The 13,625-nt window shown below is 39.7% G+C and overlaps 1 protein-coding gene across 3 annotated transcripts in view; it reads left to right on the forward strand.

The window, feature by feature from the left end:
• Positions 1–13,625, forward strand: part of PRKCI (protein kinase C iota) — an 85,437-nt gene that overhangs the window by 28,821 nt on the left and 42,991 nt on the right. For all 3 annotated transcript variants that reach the window (XM_526377.8, XM_016942293.4, XM_063806394.1), the window contains exon 3: positions 10,910–10,999. In XM_526377.8, coding sequence (XP_526377.3) covers positions 10,910–10,999 — 90 coding nt within the window. The remainder of the gene's footprint in view (positions 1–10,909; positions 11,000–13,625) is intronic.

Raw genomic sequence — 13,625 nt, forward strand, 5'->3', positions numbered from 1 at the left:
CTCGGTCTCCCAAAGTGCTGGGATTACAGGCATGAGCTACCGCGCCCGGCCAGAATTGGCTTTTTTCATCATAGACCACTGCAGTAAAATCATCCTAACTGCAGAAGTCACTTGAAATGTGGAAATCACAGTTTGCTGTGTATTGGATTTGGTTCAATCTTTTTTTTGGCTTTCTGGGACATCAAAATCAGCCAGTGAGTCTAGGGAAATTTGGACTTAAGGTTTTAATGTTTAGATTTTGAAAAGCCAGGATGCTTATAAAACACTAGTTGGTATCATTTATGACAGAGAGAGAGAGAGAGAGGAGAGAGAGAAAGAAGAGAGAGAGAGAGAGTGCATGTGTGTGTTTGTGTGTGTATGTATATCTTGTTTAAAAAACAGTCTGGACTCAGTTTTCTCACCTGGAACATTAGAAATGAAGTGTTAGCTGGGCGTGGTGGCTCACGCCTGTAATCCCAGCACTTTTGGAGACCAAGGCGAGAGGATTGCTTGAGCCTAGGAGTTTAAGACCAGCCTGGTCAACATAGGGAGACGCTGTTTCTACAAAAAAAGAAAGGAAAAAAAGCCAGGCATGGTGGCATGAGCCTGTGGGATTCAGCTCCCACCTTGGAAGGCTGAAGTAGGAGGATTGCTTGAGCCTGGGAGGTCAAGGCTGCAGTGAACCAAGATCATGCCACTGCATTCCAGCTTAGACAACAGAGTGAGACTCTGTCTCAGGAAAAAAAAAAAAAAAAAAAAAATGATACCAACTTTCATATTTGTGGCAGAATGAGATAAATTTACGTAACTGAAAAAGGGAGTCTTTTTTTAATGAATTACTTTATTTCTTTGAGGAAAAATAAAACAGATTTGTAAACTTTGCTCCTGGACTAGAATGCTACTTTGCAGGCAAACTTACTTTTGTAAAAATGCTAGACTCTGGCCAGACGTGGTGGCTCACACCCATAATCCCAGCACTTGGGGAGGCCTAGGCCGGTGGATCACCTGAGGTCAGCAGTTTGAGACCAGCCTGGCCTCTGTCTCTATTAAAAAAATACAAAAAAAATTAGCTGGACGTGGTGGCGCACACCTGTAATCCCAGCTACTAGGGAGGCTGAGGCAGGAGAATCACTTGAACCTGGGAGCTGGAGGTTGCAGTGAGCCGAGGTGTCACCACCACACTCCAGCCTGGGTGACAGAGTGAGACTTGGTCTGAAAAAAAAAAAAAAAAAAGCTAGACTCCACATTCTTTAAAAAAAAAAAAAAAAAACTTTGCGAAGATATAATTCACCAATGTAAAGTGTACAATTCATTGGTTTTTAGTATAATCACAGAGTTGTGCAGCTGTTATCACCGTCAATTATAGAACATTTTCATTACCAACCCCCCCCCCCAAAAAAAAATCTCGTGTCTGTTAGCAGTCGCTACTTGTTTCCCCCCTACCCCTTTCTCTGCAGGCCCCAGACCTAGACAACCACTAATCCACGATCTGTTTCTACAGATAGACTGATTCTAGACATTTCCTATACAGTGTCATTACTAATTCCTTTTATGGGTGGATAATATTCCATTGTATGGATATACATATTTTATTTATCCATTTATCAATTGATGGACAATTGGCTATTGTGAGTAATGTTGCTACGAACATTTGGTTACAACTTTTTGTGTGAATATGTTTTCATTTTATATAGTAACTGTTTAACCTTGTGAGGAACTGCCAGTTTTCCAGAGTGGCTACACCATTTACCTTCCTACCAGCAGTGTATGAGAATTCCAATTTCTCTATATACACTTAGACTTACTATTTATCAGTGTACTGAGTTTTGATCAAAAATAGTGTACCTGTGTAATGTGGTTAAATCATGTTGACCTCACTCTCTTTCATCTAGCCTCTTAAAATATCAATACTAAGACTTATAAAATGAGCATATGAAAACCAGTAACTTTCCTTCCTACAGATTGAAAATACTCAATCAGAAAGTATATTCAAAGAAAATATTTAATCCACAGTAGCGACATAAAAATTGGTTTAAAAAAAAATCTAGTAATAAACCTTAGAGAAATTTGAAGAAACTATATAAAGAAACAAGAAACTAAATTGAGTGTCATAAAACGAAACTTGAATGAATGGTTTGGGGAAAAGCAACATTATACAAAGTGAATTCCCTGCATATCAATCTGTGAAGAAAACATTTCTCCCAAATTTCCAACAGGATTTTAAATCTGACAAAAATTTCATCAGGAAAAATAAATGCTCAACAATAAACAGGAAAATTTTACAGAAGAAAGTTTGGAAAGAGAAGACTTTTCTTAATGTTGTATACAGGAATAGTAACAACTGAGAGAAAATATTTGCAACATTTACAACAAAGGATTACTATCTCTATTGTACAATAAATGCCAAGAAGAAATAGATGAAAAATCTACATAATGAGGTATAAATAGTCTATTCATAAATAACAGGCTCAAAAATCACTAATAATTAAAGAAGTTTTGAAATATTAAAGTGAGACATTACTTTTCACCTATTGGACTGGAAAATACAGAATTTAGTAATTATCTCTAAGAAATTAGGGCCAGGTGTGGTGGCTCACACCTGTAATCCCAGCACTTTGGGAGACCAAAACAGTGGATCACTTGAGGTCAGGAGTTCAAGACCAGCCAGGCCAACATGGTGAAACCCTGTCTCTACTAAAAATACAAAAACTAGCTGGGCATGGTGGTGGGCGCCTGTAGTCCTAGCTACTCAGGAGGCTGAGGCAGGAGAATTGCTTGAACCCAGGAAGTGGAGGTTGCAGTGAGCCGAGATCATGCTACTGCACTCCAGCCTGGGCAACAGCAAGACTGTCTCAAAAAAAAAAAAAAAAGAAAGAAATTAGGAAAGATTGGCCGGGTGCGGTGGCTCACGCCTGTAATCCCAGCACTTTGGGAGGCCGAGGCGGGCGGATCATGAGGTCAGGAGATCGATACCATCCTGGCTAACACAGAGAAACCCTGTCTCTACTAAAAATACAAAAATTAGCCAGGCGTGGCGGCGTGTGCCTGTAGTCCCAGCTGCTGGGGAGGCTGAGGCAGGAAAATGGCATGAACCTGGGGGGCGGAGCTTGCAGTGAGCCGAGATTGCGCCACTGCCCTCCAGCCTGGGTGACAGAGCGAGACTCCATCTCAAAAAAAAAAAAAAGAAATTAGGAAAGATACCCTGTTGGTTGAATGAATGTATGTGTCATAACTCTTTTGGGGGACAGTTGGAAATACTTGGCCAAATTTTAAATGGGCAGACTTTTTTTGTTAATTTTTTACTTTAATTTTAATGGATACATAGTAGGTGTATGTGTTTATGGGGTACATGAGCTATTTTGATGCAGGCATACAGTGCATAATCATGTTGCGTAAATGGGATATTCATCACCTCAAGCATTTATCATTTATTTGTGTTACAAATATTCCAATTACACTCTTTTAGTTATTTTAAAATATACAGTAAATTTTGTTGACTGTAATTACCCTGTTGTGCTATCAAGTACTAGATCTTTTTTTTCTTTTTTACTTTTTCTAACCTTTTTTTTTTCTGAGACAGTGTCTCACTCTTGCTCAGGCTGGAGTATAGTAGCATGATCACAGCTCACTGCAGCCTTGACCTCCCATGCTCAAGCAGTCGTCCTGCCTCAGCCTACTGGGACTACAGGCTTGAGCCACCATTCCTGGCTGTTTTTTAAAATTTTTTGTAGAGACGGAGGTCTCACTGTGTTGCCTGGGGTGGTCTTGAACCAAATACTAGATCTTACTCATTGTGTGTGAGTATAGTTTTGTACCCACTCTCCACCACTATCGTTCCCAGCTTCTGGTAACTATCATTCTACTCTCTATCTCCATGAGTTCAACTGTTTTAATTTTTAGCTTCCACAAATGAGTGAGAACATAAGGTTTGTCTTTCTGTATCTGGCTTATTTCACTTGACACAATGTCTTCCAGTTTCATCCATGTTGTTGCAAGTGACAGGATCTCATTCTTTTTTGTGGCTGAATAGTACTCCCATTGTATTGCTAGACACTTAAGTTGCTTCCAAATCATGGCTATTGTGAATAGGGCTGCAATAAATATGGGAGTGTACATATCTCTTCAATATACTGATTTCCTTTTTTTGGGTGTATATCTAGTGGTGGGATTTCTGGATCATATGGTAGGTGTGTGTTTAGTTTTCTGAGAAATCTCTATACTGTTCTCCATAGTGACTGTACTAAAGTGCATTCCCACCAACAGCATGTGAGGGTTCCCTTTTCTGCATATCCTTTCCAGCATTTGTTATTGCCTCTCTTTTGGATAAAAACCATTTTAACTGGAATGAGATGATATCTTGATGTAGTTTTGATTTGCAGTTCCCTGATGATCAATGATGTTGAACACCCTTTCATATACCTGTTTGCCATTTGTATGTCTCCTTTTAAAAATGTCTGTTCAGGAGCCGGGCACAGTGGCTCACGCCTGTAATCCCAGCACTTTGGGAGGTTGAGGTGGGCAGATCTTGAGGTCAGGAAATCGAGACCATCCTGGCTAACATGGTGAAACCCCGTCTCTACTAAAAATCCAAAAAATTAGCCGGGTGTGGTGGCGGGTGCCTGTAGTCCCAGCTACTCAGGAGGCTGAGGCAAGAGAATGGCATGAACCTGGGAGGCAGAGCTTGCAGTGAGCCGAGATCGTGCCACTGCACTCCAGCCTGGGCGACAGAGCAAGACTCCATCTAAAATAAAAAAAATGTCTGTTCAGGGCTAGGGATGGTGGCTCAAGCTTGTAATCCCACCACTTTGGGAGGCCGAGGCGGGCGGATCACTTGAGGTCAGGAGTTCCAGACCAGCCAGGCCAACATGGTGAAACCCTGTCTCTACTAAAACTACAAAAATTAGCTGGGCATGGTGGCACGTGCCTGCAATCCCAGCTACTTGGGAGGCCGAGGCAGTAGAACTACTTGAACCCAGAAGGCAGAGGTTGCAGTGAGCCAAGATTACGCCACTGCACTCCAGCCTGGATGACAGAGCAAGATCCGTTTCCAAAAAAAAAAAAAGGAAAAATGTCTATTCATATCTTTTGCCCATTATTTCATCATATTATTAGGTTTTTTTTTCCTATTGAGTTGTTTGAACTCCTTGTCTATTCTGGTTATTAATCCTTTGTCAGATGTATAGTGTGCAAATATTTTCTCCGATTCTGTGGGTTGTCTCTTCATTTTTTTGATTGCTTTGTTTTGTAGAAACCTAAGTTGATGTGATCCCACTTACCTATTTTTGCTTTGATTACCTGTGATTGCGGGGTGCTACTCAAGAATTACTTGCCTGGACCAGTGTCATGGAGAGTTTCCACAGTTTTTTCTTTTAGTAGTTGCATAGTTTGAGGTTTTGGATTTAAGTCTTTAATTCATTTTGATTTGATTTTTGTATATGGCGAGAAATAGGGATCTAGTTTCATTCATTCTTCTGCATGTGGATATCTTGTTTTCCCAGCACTATTTATTGACAGTCTTATTTATTGAAGGCTGTCTTTTCCCCAGTGTATGTTCTTGGCACCTTTGTAAAAAATGAGTTCACTCTAGATGTATGGATTTATTTCTGGGTTCTCTCTTCCGTTCCATCGGTTTATGTGTCTGTTTTTATGCCAGCACCATCCTGCTTTGGTTACTACAGTTTGTAGTATAATTTAAAGGCATAGAATGTGATCCCTCCAGTTTTGTTCTTTTTGTTCAGGCTAGCTTTGGCCATTCTGGGTCTTTTGTGGTTCCATATAAATTTACAATGATTTTTTTCTATTTCTGTGAAGAATTATTGGTATTTTGATAGGGATTACACTGAATCTGTAGATTGCTTTCAGTAGTATGGACATTTTAACAGTATTGATTCTTCCAATCCATGAACATGGAATATCTTTCCTTTTTTTTTTTTTTAATGTGTATGTCTTCTTCAGTTTCTTGTATCAGTATTTTATGATTTTCATTGTAAAGAAAGAGATCTTTCACTTTTTTTTTTTTTTGAGACAGAGTTTCACTTTTGTTGCCCAGGCTGGAGTGCAATGGCACGATCTCAGCTCACTGCAACCTCCACCTCCCGGGTTCAAGTGGTTCTCCTGCCTCAGTCTCCCGAGTAGCTGGGATTACAGGGATGCACCACCATGCCTGGCTAATTTTGTATTTTTAGTGGAGACGAGGTTTCTCCATGTTAGTCAGGCTGGTCTCAAACTCCTGACCTCAGGTGATCCTCCCACCTCGGCCTCCCAAAGCGCAGGGATTACAGGTGTGAGCCACCGCACCTGGCTGAGATCTTTCACTTCTTTTGTGATACTTATTCATAGGTATTTTTTTATTTGCAGTTACTGTAAATGGAATTACTTTTTTGATTACTTTTTCAGATTATTTGCTGTGGCATATAGAAATGCTACTGATTTTTGTATGGTGATTTCATATCCTTCAACTTTACTGAATTAGTTTATCTGTTCTAATAGTTTTTTTGTGGAGTCTTTAGGTTTTTCCAAATATATAAGATGATATCATCTGCAAACAAGGATAATTTGACTTCTTCTTTTCTAATTTGGATGCCCTTTATTTCTTTCTCTTGTCTCATTGCTCTAGCTTGGACTTCCATTACTATGTTGAATAATAGTGGTGAAAGTGGGCATCCTTGTCTTGTTCCGAATCTTAGAGAAAGACTTTCAATTTTCTCCCATTCAGTATGATACTAGGTGTGGGTCTGTCTTATATGGCTTTTATCGTGTTGAGGTATGTTCCTTCTATCCCCAGTTTTTTTTTGGATTTTTGTCATGAAGGGATGTTGAATTTTACCAAATGCTTTTTTTTAGCATCAATTGAAATGATAGTATGATTTTTGTCCTTTATTCTGTTGTATCATGTTGTATTCTGTTCTATCATGTGATATATCACGTTGATTGATTTGCATGTGTTGAACCATCCTTGCATCCCTGGAACAAATTCCAGTTGGTCATGATGAATGATCTTTTTAATGTGTTGTTGAATTCAGTTTGCTAGTGTTTTGTTGAGGATTTTTGCATCAGTGTTCATCAGAGATATTGACCTGTAGTTTTCTCTCTTTTTGACATATTTGTCTGGTTTTAGTAATACTGATGGGTATTACTGGGTCTTAGAATGAGTTTGAAACTATTCCCTCCTCCTCCATATTTTGGAATATTTTGAGTAGGATTGGTATTAGTTTTTCTTTAAATGGCACTGAAGCCATTGGATCCTGGGCTTTTCTTTGCTGAGAGACTTTTTATTATGGCTTCGATCTCATTACTTGTTAGTACTCTAGTCAGGCTTTGGATTTCTTCATGGTTCAATCTTGGTAGGTTGTATGTGTCTAGGAATTTATCTATTTCTTCTAGGCTTTCTGATTTGTTGGCATATAGTTGCTCATCGTAGCCTCTAATGATCCTTTGAGTTTCTGCAGTATTAGTTGTATTGTCTCCTTTTTCATCTGTGATTTGATTTCTTTGGGTCTTGTATCTTTTATTTTTAGTCCGGTTAAAGGTTTGTTGATACTATTTGTCTTTTCAAAAAAATCAAGTTTACATTTTGTTGATCTTTTGTGTGTTTTGTTTCAATTTCATTCATTTCTGCCCTGATCTTTATTACTTCTTTTCTTCTACTAATTTTGTGTTTGGTTTGCTCTCTCTTTTCTTGTTCTTTAAGATGCATCATTAGTTTGTTCATTTAGCGCCTTTCTCCTTTTTTTGATGTGGGCACTTATTGCTTGCTATAAACTCACCTCTTAGTACTGCTTTCACTGTATCCCATTGGTTTTGGTAGTATGTTGTGTTTCTATTTTCATTTTTTTCAAGAAATTTTTCAATTTTCTTCTTAATTTTGTATTGACCCCCTGATTAATAAGGGGCATATTGTTAACTTTCATGTGTTTTTGTAGTTCCCAAAGTCCATCTTGTTACTGATTTCTAGTTTTGTTCCATTGTGGTCAGAGAAGATACTTGTTAGTTTTTGTAGGTTAATAGCAATATTTGGATTATTATAAGGAGTTTTTATCTAGAGTTATAGAGATTTTCTTAGAATGCTGCCATGGTAGAGAATAAGTGGGTGGGTATATAGGGGAAAACAACATTTTGAAATATGTTTCAAATTTTCCAGATTAAACAGTTAAAAAGAACAGGTGGTGAACCTAGAGAATAGTGTTTTAGAAACCGAGACACAGGATTTCTTAATAGTGGGCAACTTTGTCAGGGACTGCAAGAGAGATCACCTAGAATAAGGACTGAAAAGATGTCATAGGTTTCAGCAGCTGGTTTCATGACCTTTGCAACCGCAGTTTTGGTGGAGTGTTTGGGCTAAAACCTGGCAGCAGCATTTTGAGAAATGTGTGGAAGGTAAGAACATGGAGAAAGGATATGATCACTATGTGAAAAAAAGTTGTTTCATTATAAAAGATTACAAACTTATTATTTTTAAAATATTAAAGAGAAGTATGAAGTGAAAAAAAGACCCTGCCCCTTTTCCTTTCTCATCTTCTCAGCTGTTTCCTCCAGTTTTAGTCTCTAGTTTTACTCTTGAGATTTGTGGCTACTGAATGAATGGAGTGTCAATCTGAATGGGAAAGAGAATTTTTTTTTTTTTTTTTTGAGACAAAGTCTCGCTCTTGTTGCCCAGGCTGGAGTGCAATGGTGTGATCTCGGTTCGCTGCAACCTCCACCTCCCAGGTTCAAGCAATTCGCCTGCCTTGGCCTCCCGAGTCGAGTAGCTGGGACAACAGGCACATGCCACCACGCCCAGCTAATTTTTGTGTTTTCGTAGAGACGGGGTTTCACCATGTTGGCCAGGCTGGTCTCAAACTCCTGACCTCAGGCGATCCACCCACCTTGGCCTCCCAAAGTGCCGGGATTCCAGGTGTGAGCCACTGCACCTGGCCTGAAAGAGGTTTTTGAGAGGGAGACTCAGAAACGCCTTTGCCTGAGAAGAGCTAGGGAATAGAAGGAAAGAAAAAAATGGAACAGAGGAGCTCAGAGAAGATAAAAGGAAGTAGGGATGCAGTGGTCAAGTGGGAGAAAAAAAAGGAGAGGCACTCTTTTCTTTGAGTAGCCAGGAAAAAATGACTTTGTTTTTCTTTCTCAATTAGCAGACCAAGCTGTATGCTGGTGATTGAGGTTTGGATAGGGTTGGTGGCATCTAGTGTGTAGTAACTATGGGAATTAGCAAATCAATGGCAGAGTGAAGGACTCACTTTCACTCGCTCAGGTCCAAACTAGGCTTTAAATGACTTCTTCTTCTTTTTTTTTGAGACAGTCTTGCTTTGTTGCCCAGGGTGGAGTTCAGTAGCACAATCTTGACTCACTACACCCTCTGCTTCCTAGGTTCAAGCGATTCTTCTGCCTTAGCCTCCCGAGTAGCTGGGACTGCAGGCACACACCACTGTGCCTGGCTAATTTTTGTATTTTTAGTGGAGATGGGCTTTCATCATGTTGGCCAGGCTGGTCTCGAACTCCTGACCTCAAGTAACCCGCCTGCCTCGGCCTCCCAAACTGTTGGGATTACAGGCCACCACACCTGGCCTGAATGACTTTTTCACTGAGGAATGCCATAGTCCAGGCAGATGTGCCACCTCATTGATTGCCAGGGATGACTCAGTTGTCTGGCTAGTTGGGTAAGGGAGGTGTTTTTTCCATCACTTCTGTGTGTCTGTTACTAAAACTGTTCATTTATATTTCATAGCAGCTCAAGTGCAACTGTTCTTCAGTACTTTTGTAGCTTTTCATTTCTGTGACTCCTTTGAGGAGGCTCTGTCATGTGAAAGGAAAAATTTGATAAAATGATTACATGGAGACTTCTAACTAATCGTATTGTGGCAATGGAACTACTTTCACTTCCTCTTTTAAAGAAACAGGTAACAGAAAGCCTGCTCTTTAGACTTTCCCATTAGACACATAGCAGTGACAATTTAAACTGTGGTCAGCAGCCAGGCATGGTGGTGCACTTCTGTAGTCCCAGCTATTTGGAAGGCTGAGGCAGGAGAATCGCTTGAACCCAGGAGGCGGAGGTTGCAGTGGGCCAAGATCACACCATTGCACTCCAGCCTGGGCAACAAGAGCCAAACTCCATCTCAAAAAAAAAGAAAAAAAAATGTGGTCAGGAATAGATTCTGTTTGCTGTATTTGGGATATATACAATGTTAAGAACAAAATGGCCAGGTGTGGTGGCTCATGCCCATAATTCCAGCACTTTGGGAGGCCCAGGCGGGAGGATTGCTTGAGCCCAGGAGGTCGAGGCTGTAGTGAGCCGTGATCATGTCACTGCATTCAGCCTTGAGTGACAGAGTGAGACCCTGTCTCACCAAAAAAGAAAACCAAAGAACAAAATTTTATATCTATATACATTGGTGTCTGTGAACCTCATGTAGTATTTTTATGCAAATAGAAATGGAAGTTATATGTTACCTACTTCAGAAAATTGAATTGTCTAAATAAATATCTAAATATTTGTCCTTAGGCCAGGCATGGTGCTTCACGCCTATAATCCCAGCACTTTGGGAGGCCGAGGCAGGCGGATCACCTGAGGTCAGGAGTTCGAGACCAGCCTGGACAACATGGTGAAACCCCGTCTCTACTAATACAAAAATTAGCTGGGTGTGGTGGCACACACCTGTAATCCCAGCTACTCGGGAAGCTGAGGCAGGAGAATCACTTGAACCCGGGAGGCAGAGGTTGCAGTGAGCCAGGATCATGCCACTGCACTCCAGCCTGGGCGACAAGAGCAAAACTCCGTCTCCAAATAATAATAATAATAAGTAAATAAATATTTGTCCTTGTCATATATTTGTTTATAAATATGAGATTATTTTTTCTAAAAATTTACATTATGAAATTTTTTTAGTAATCATCACATTTAGGGGTTTTAAAGTGACCTTTACTTTACTTTTGTGTTTTTTAGGAGACCCGTGTACAGTATCATCTCAGTTGGAGTTAGAAGAAGCCTTTAGACTTTATGAGCTAAACAAGGATTCTGAACTCTTGATTCATGGTAAGAGAGTAGTCATTTCATACTCGTCCAGACTGATAATTTCTTTGAAATCACTCTTTATTCTTGACCATTTTGAAACATAATCTTAATGTCATTTTCTCAATCTCTGTGACTCATGCCTAAGTAATTGTCGTTATTTAGTAGTTTCTCACGTGCTACAGAAGGTAAAATTAATCTGCTTCTTATAGTCTGGGGAATTTTGTGGTCTCTGTATGTCTTGTTGGATATTAAAATGTGATATCTCAGTGTATCACAGCAAGTTTATGATAGAACTTAAAAATTGAGAGCCTGGGGAATCTAAGTCATCTACTTGAAATTTTTGTAATGTATACAAATAATGACCTCCAAAGGTAAGGTATCTTAAATATCCTTTCTTTTGCTTAAAGGTTAATAGTGAAACTACATGATTCCTTTATTTATTTTTGAGACAGTCTCACTCTGTCACCCAGGTTGGAGTACAGTGGTATGATCTCGGCCCACTGCAACCTCTGCCTCCTGGGTTCAAGCATCTCAGCCTCCCAAGTAGCTGGGATTACAGGTGTGCACCACCATGGCTGGCTAATTTTTATATTTGTAGTAGAGACAGGGTTTCACCATGTTGGCCAGGCTGGTCTCGAACTCCTGGCCTCAAGAGATCCGCCTGCCTTGGTCTCCCAAAGTACTGAGATTACAGGCATGAGCCACTGCACCAGGTCCATTTACATGATGCTTTAGAGACATTAATATGTTTATACCTCAGCAACCTTGAGATGTAGGAAGTGGCATAGAAGAAGTAACCTAAACTCAGTTATCATTGTAACTGGCACACTGTAGACCTGGATTGTGAATCTAGGAATTCTGATTCCAAATTTGTGTTTCATTCAGCTATGCTAACCATCAAAAGTCATGTAAAACTTTTTTTTTGTTTGTTTTTTTGAGGCAGTTTCTCTCGTTTCTCTCGCTCTGTTGCCCAGGCTGGAGTGCATTGGTGCAGTCAGAGCTCACTGCAGCCTTGACTTCCCAGGTTCAAGCGATCCTCCCACCTCAGCCTCCTGAGTAACTGAGACCACAGGCACTGCCGCACCACTATGACTGGCTAATTTTTTTTTTTCTTTTTTGTATAGATCGGATATCACTATGATGCCCAGGCTGGTCTCAAACTCCTGTGCTCAAGGAGTCCTACCACCTGGGGCTCCCAAAGTGCTGGGATTAGAGGTGTGAACCACCATGCCCAGCCAAGAACCTCTTAATATACTGCATTTAATTGCAATGTATTGACAGTATTTCGTTGAACATTTTTGAGAGCTATGAGACCAGACTTAGGAATCTTCTAAAAAAGTGAAACAAATGTAAATCTTTCCTTAAGTATAATGAATCATTTCAGTGCCTTATTATTATTTCTTTGTATTTTCCTTTACGGTGTTTTTTTTTTTTAAAAACAGTGGTTTGATTTTATCTTTTTTTTTTTTTTTTTTGAGACACAGTTTCACTCTGTTGCCCAGGCTAGAGGGCAGTGGCACAGTCTCAACTCACTGCAACCTTGGCCTCCTATGTTCAAGTGATTCTCATGCCTCAGCCTCCGAAGTACTTGGGATTACAGGCGCCTACCACCATGCCCAGCTAATTTTTGTATTTTTAGTAGAGATGGGGTTTCACCATGTTGGCCAGGCTGGTCTCGAACTCCTGACCTCAGGTGATCTGCCTGCCTTGGCCTCCCAAAGTTCTGGGATTACAGGCGTCAGCCACCACGCCTGGCCTGATTTTTTTCTACCTCCAGAATTTGACATAGTGACTCACAAGGGATCCATAATGTACTTTGTTGAGATTCTAAAAGAGCTTTAAGAGTCTATTTTTTTGGTCATCTCTTTCCAGAATAAAATTACAATGAATGCATAAAGAAGTGATTGATGAATGGTATTAAACAGCCAGTTTTAAGTCTTATTGCCTTTTAATACTACATCACAGATGTTTTCAGAAGCTAGCTTACGTTTCAGCTTTTAAAAATATGCATTAGGAACTGTGCTTCCTATAGTCTGTGCTCTTTATTAAACTGTGTCTTTTAGTACATCACAGACTAGGAATAGCTGACTAGATATTCATAAATACATTGTTGCTTTATATTCTACCTTGTTATAAAAATGGTTTTAATTAGTATATAAATTTAAAGTTTCTAATGTAAATTTACATTTTTGATTTTGGTACTGTTTCTGGTGTTAATTTATTCCTAAGTTTAGTATACATCTTTTAAAAACCAATATTTTATGTTCCATATTTGTATACATTTTTGTAATTTAATTTTCATCCTTCATTGTGACAAACTTGTCCTACTATACCAAGGATTTAAGGAGATATTAGTTAATGATTTCTTTAAGGATAAGAAAATAATTCATGATGTAACAGGGACTGGAATTAGTCATTTGAGCTTCTGATGCATTGGTTTTTTTGTTTTGTTTTGTTTTTGTTTTTGTTTCTGAGATGGTGTCTCACTCTGTCACCTGGGCTGGAGCGCAGTGGCATGATCTCAGCTTACTGCAACCTTCGCCTCCCAGGTTCAAGTGATTCCCGGGCCTCAGCCTCCTAGGGAGCTGGGATTACAGGCACATCACCATGCCAGGCTAATTTTTTTTGTATTTTTTGGTAGAGACAG

The sequence above is a fragment of the Pan troglodytes genome, chromosome 2 (genome assembly GCF_028858775.2).
Source record: "Pan troglodytes isolate AG18354 chromosome 2, NHGRI_mPanTro3-v2.0_pri, whole genome shotgun sequence".
NCBI lineage: Eukaryota > Metazoa > Chordata > Mammalia > Primates > Hominidae > Pan > Pan troglodytes.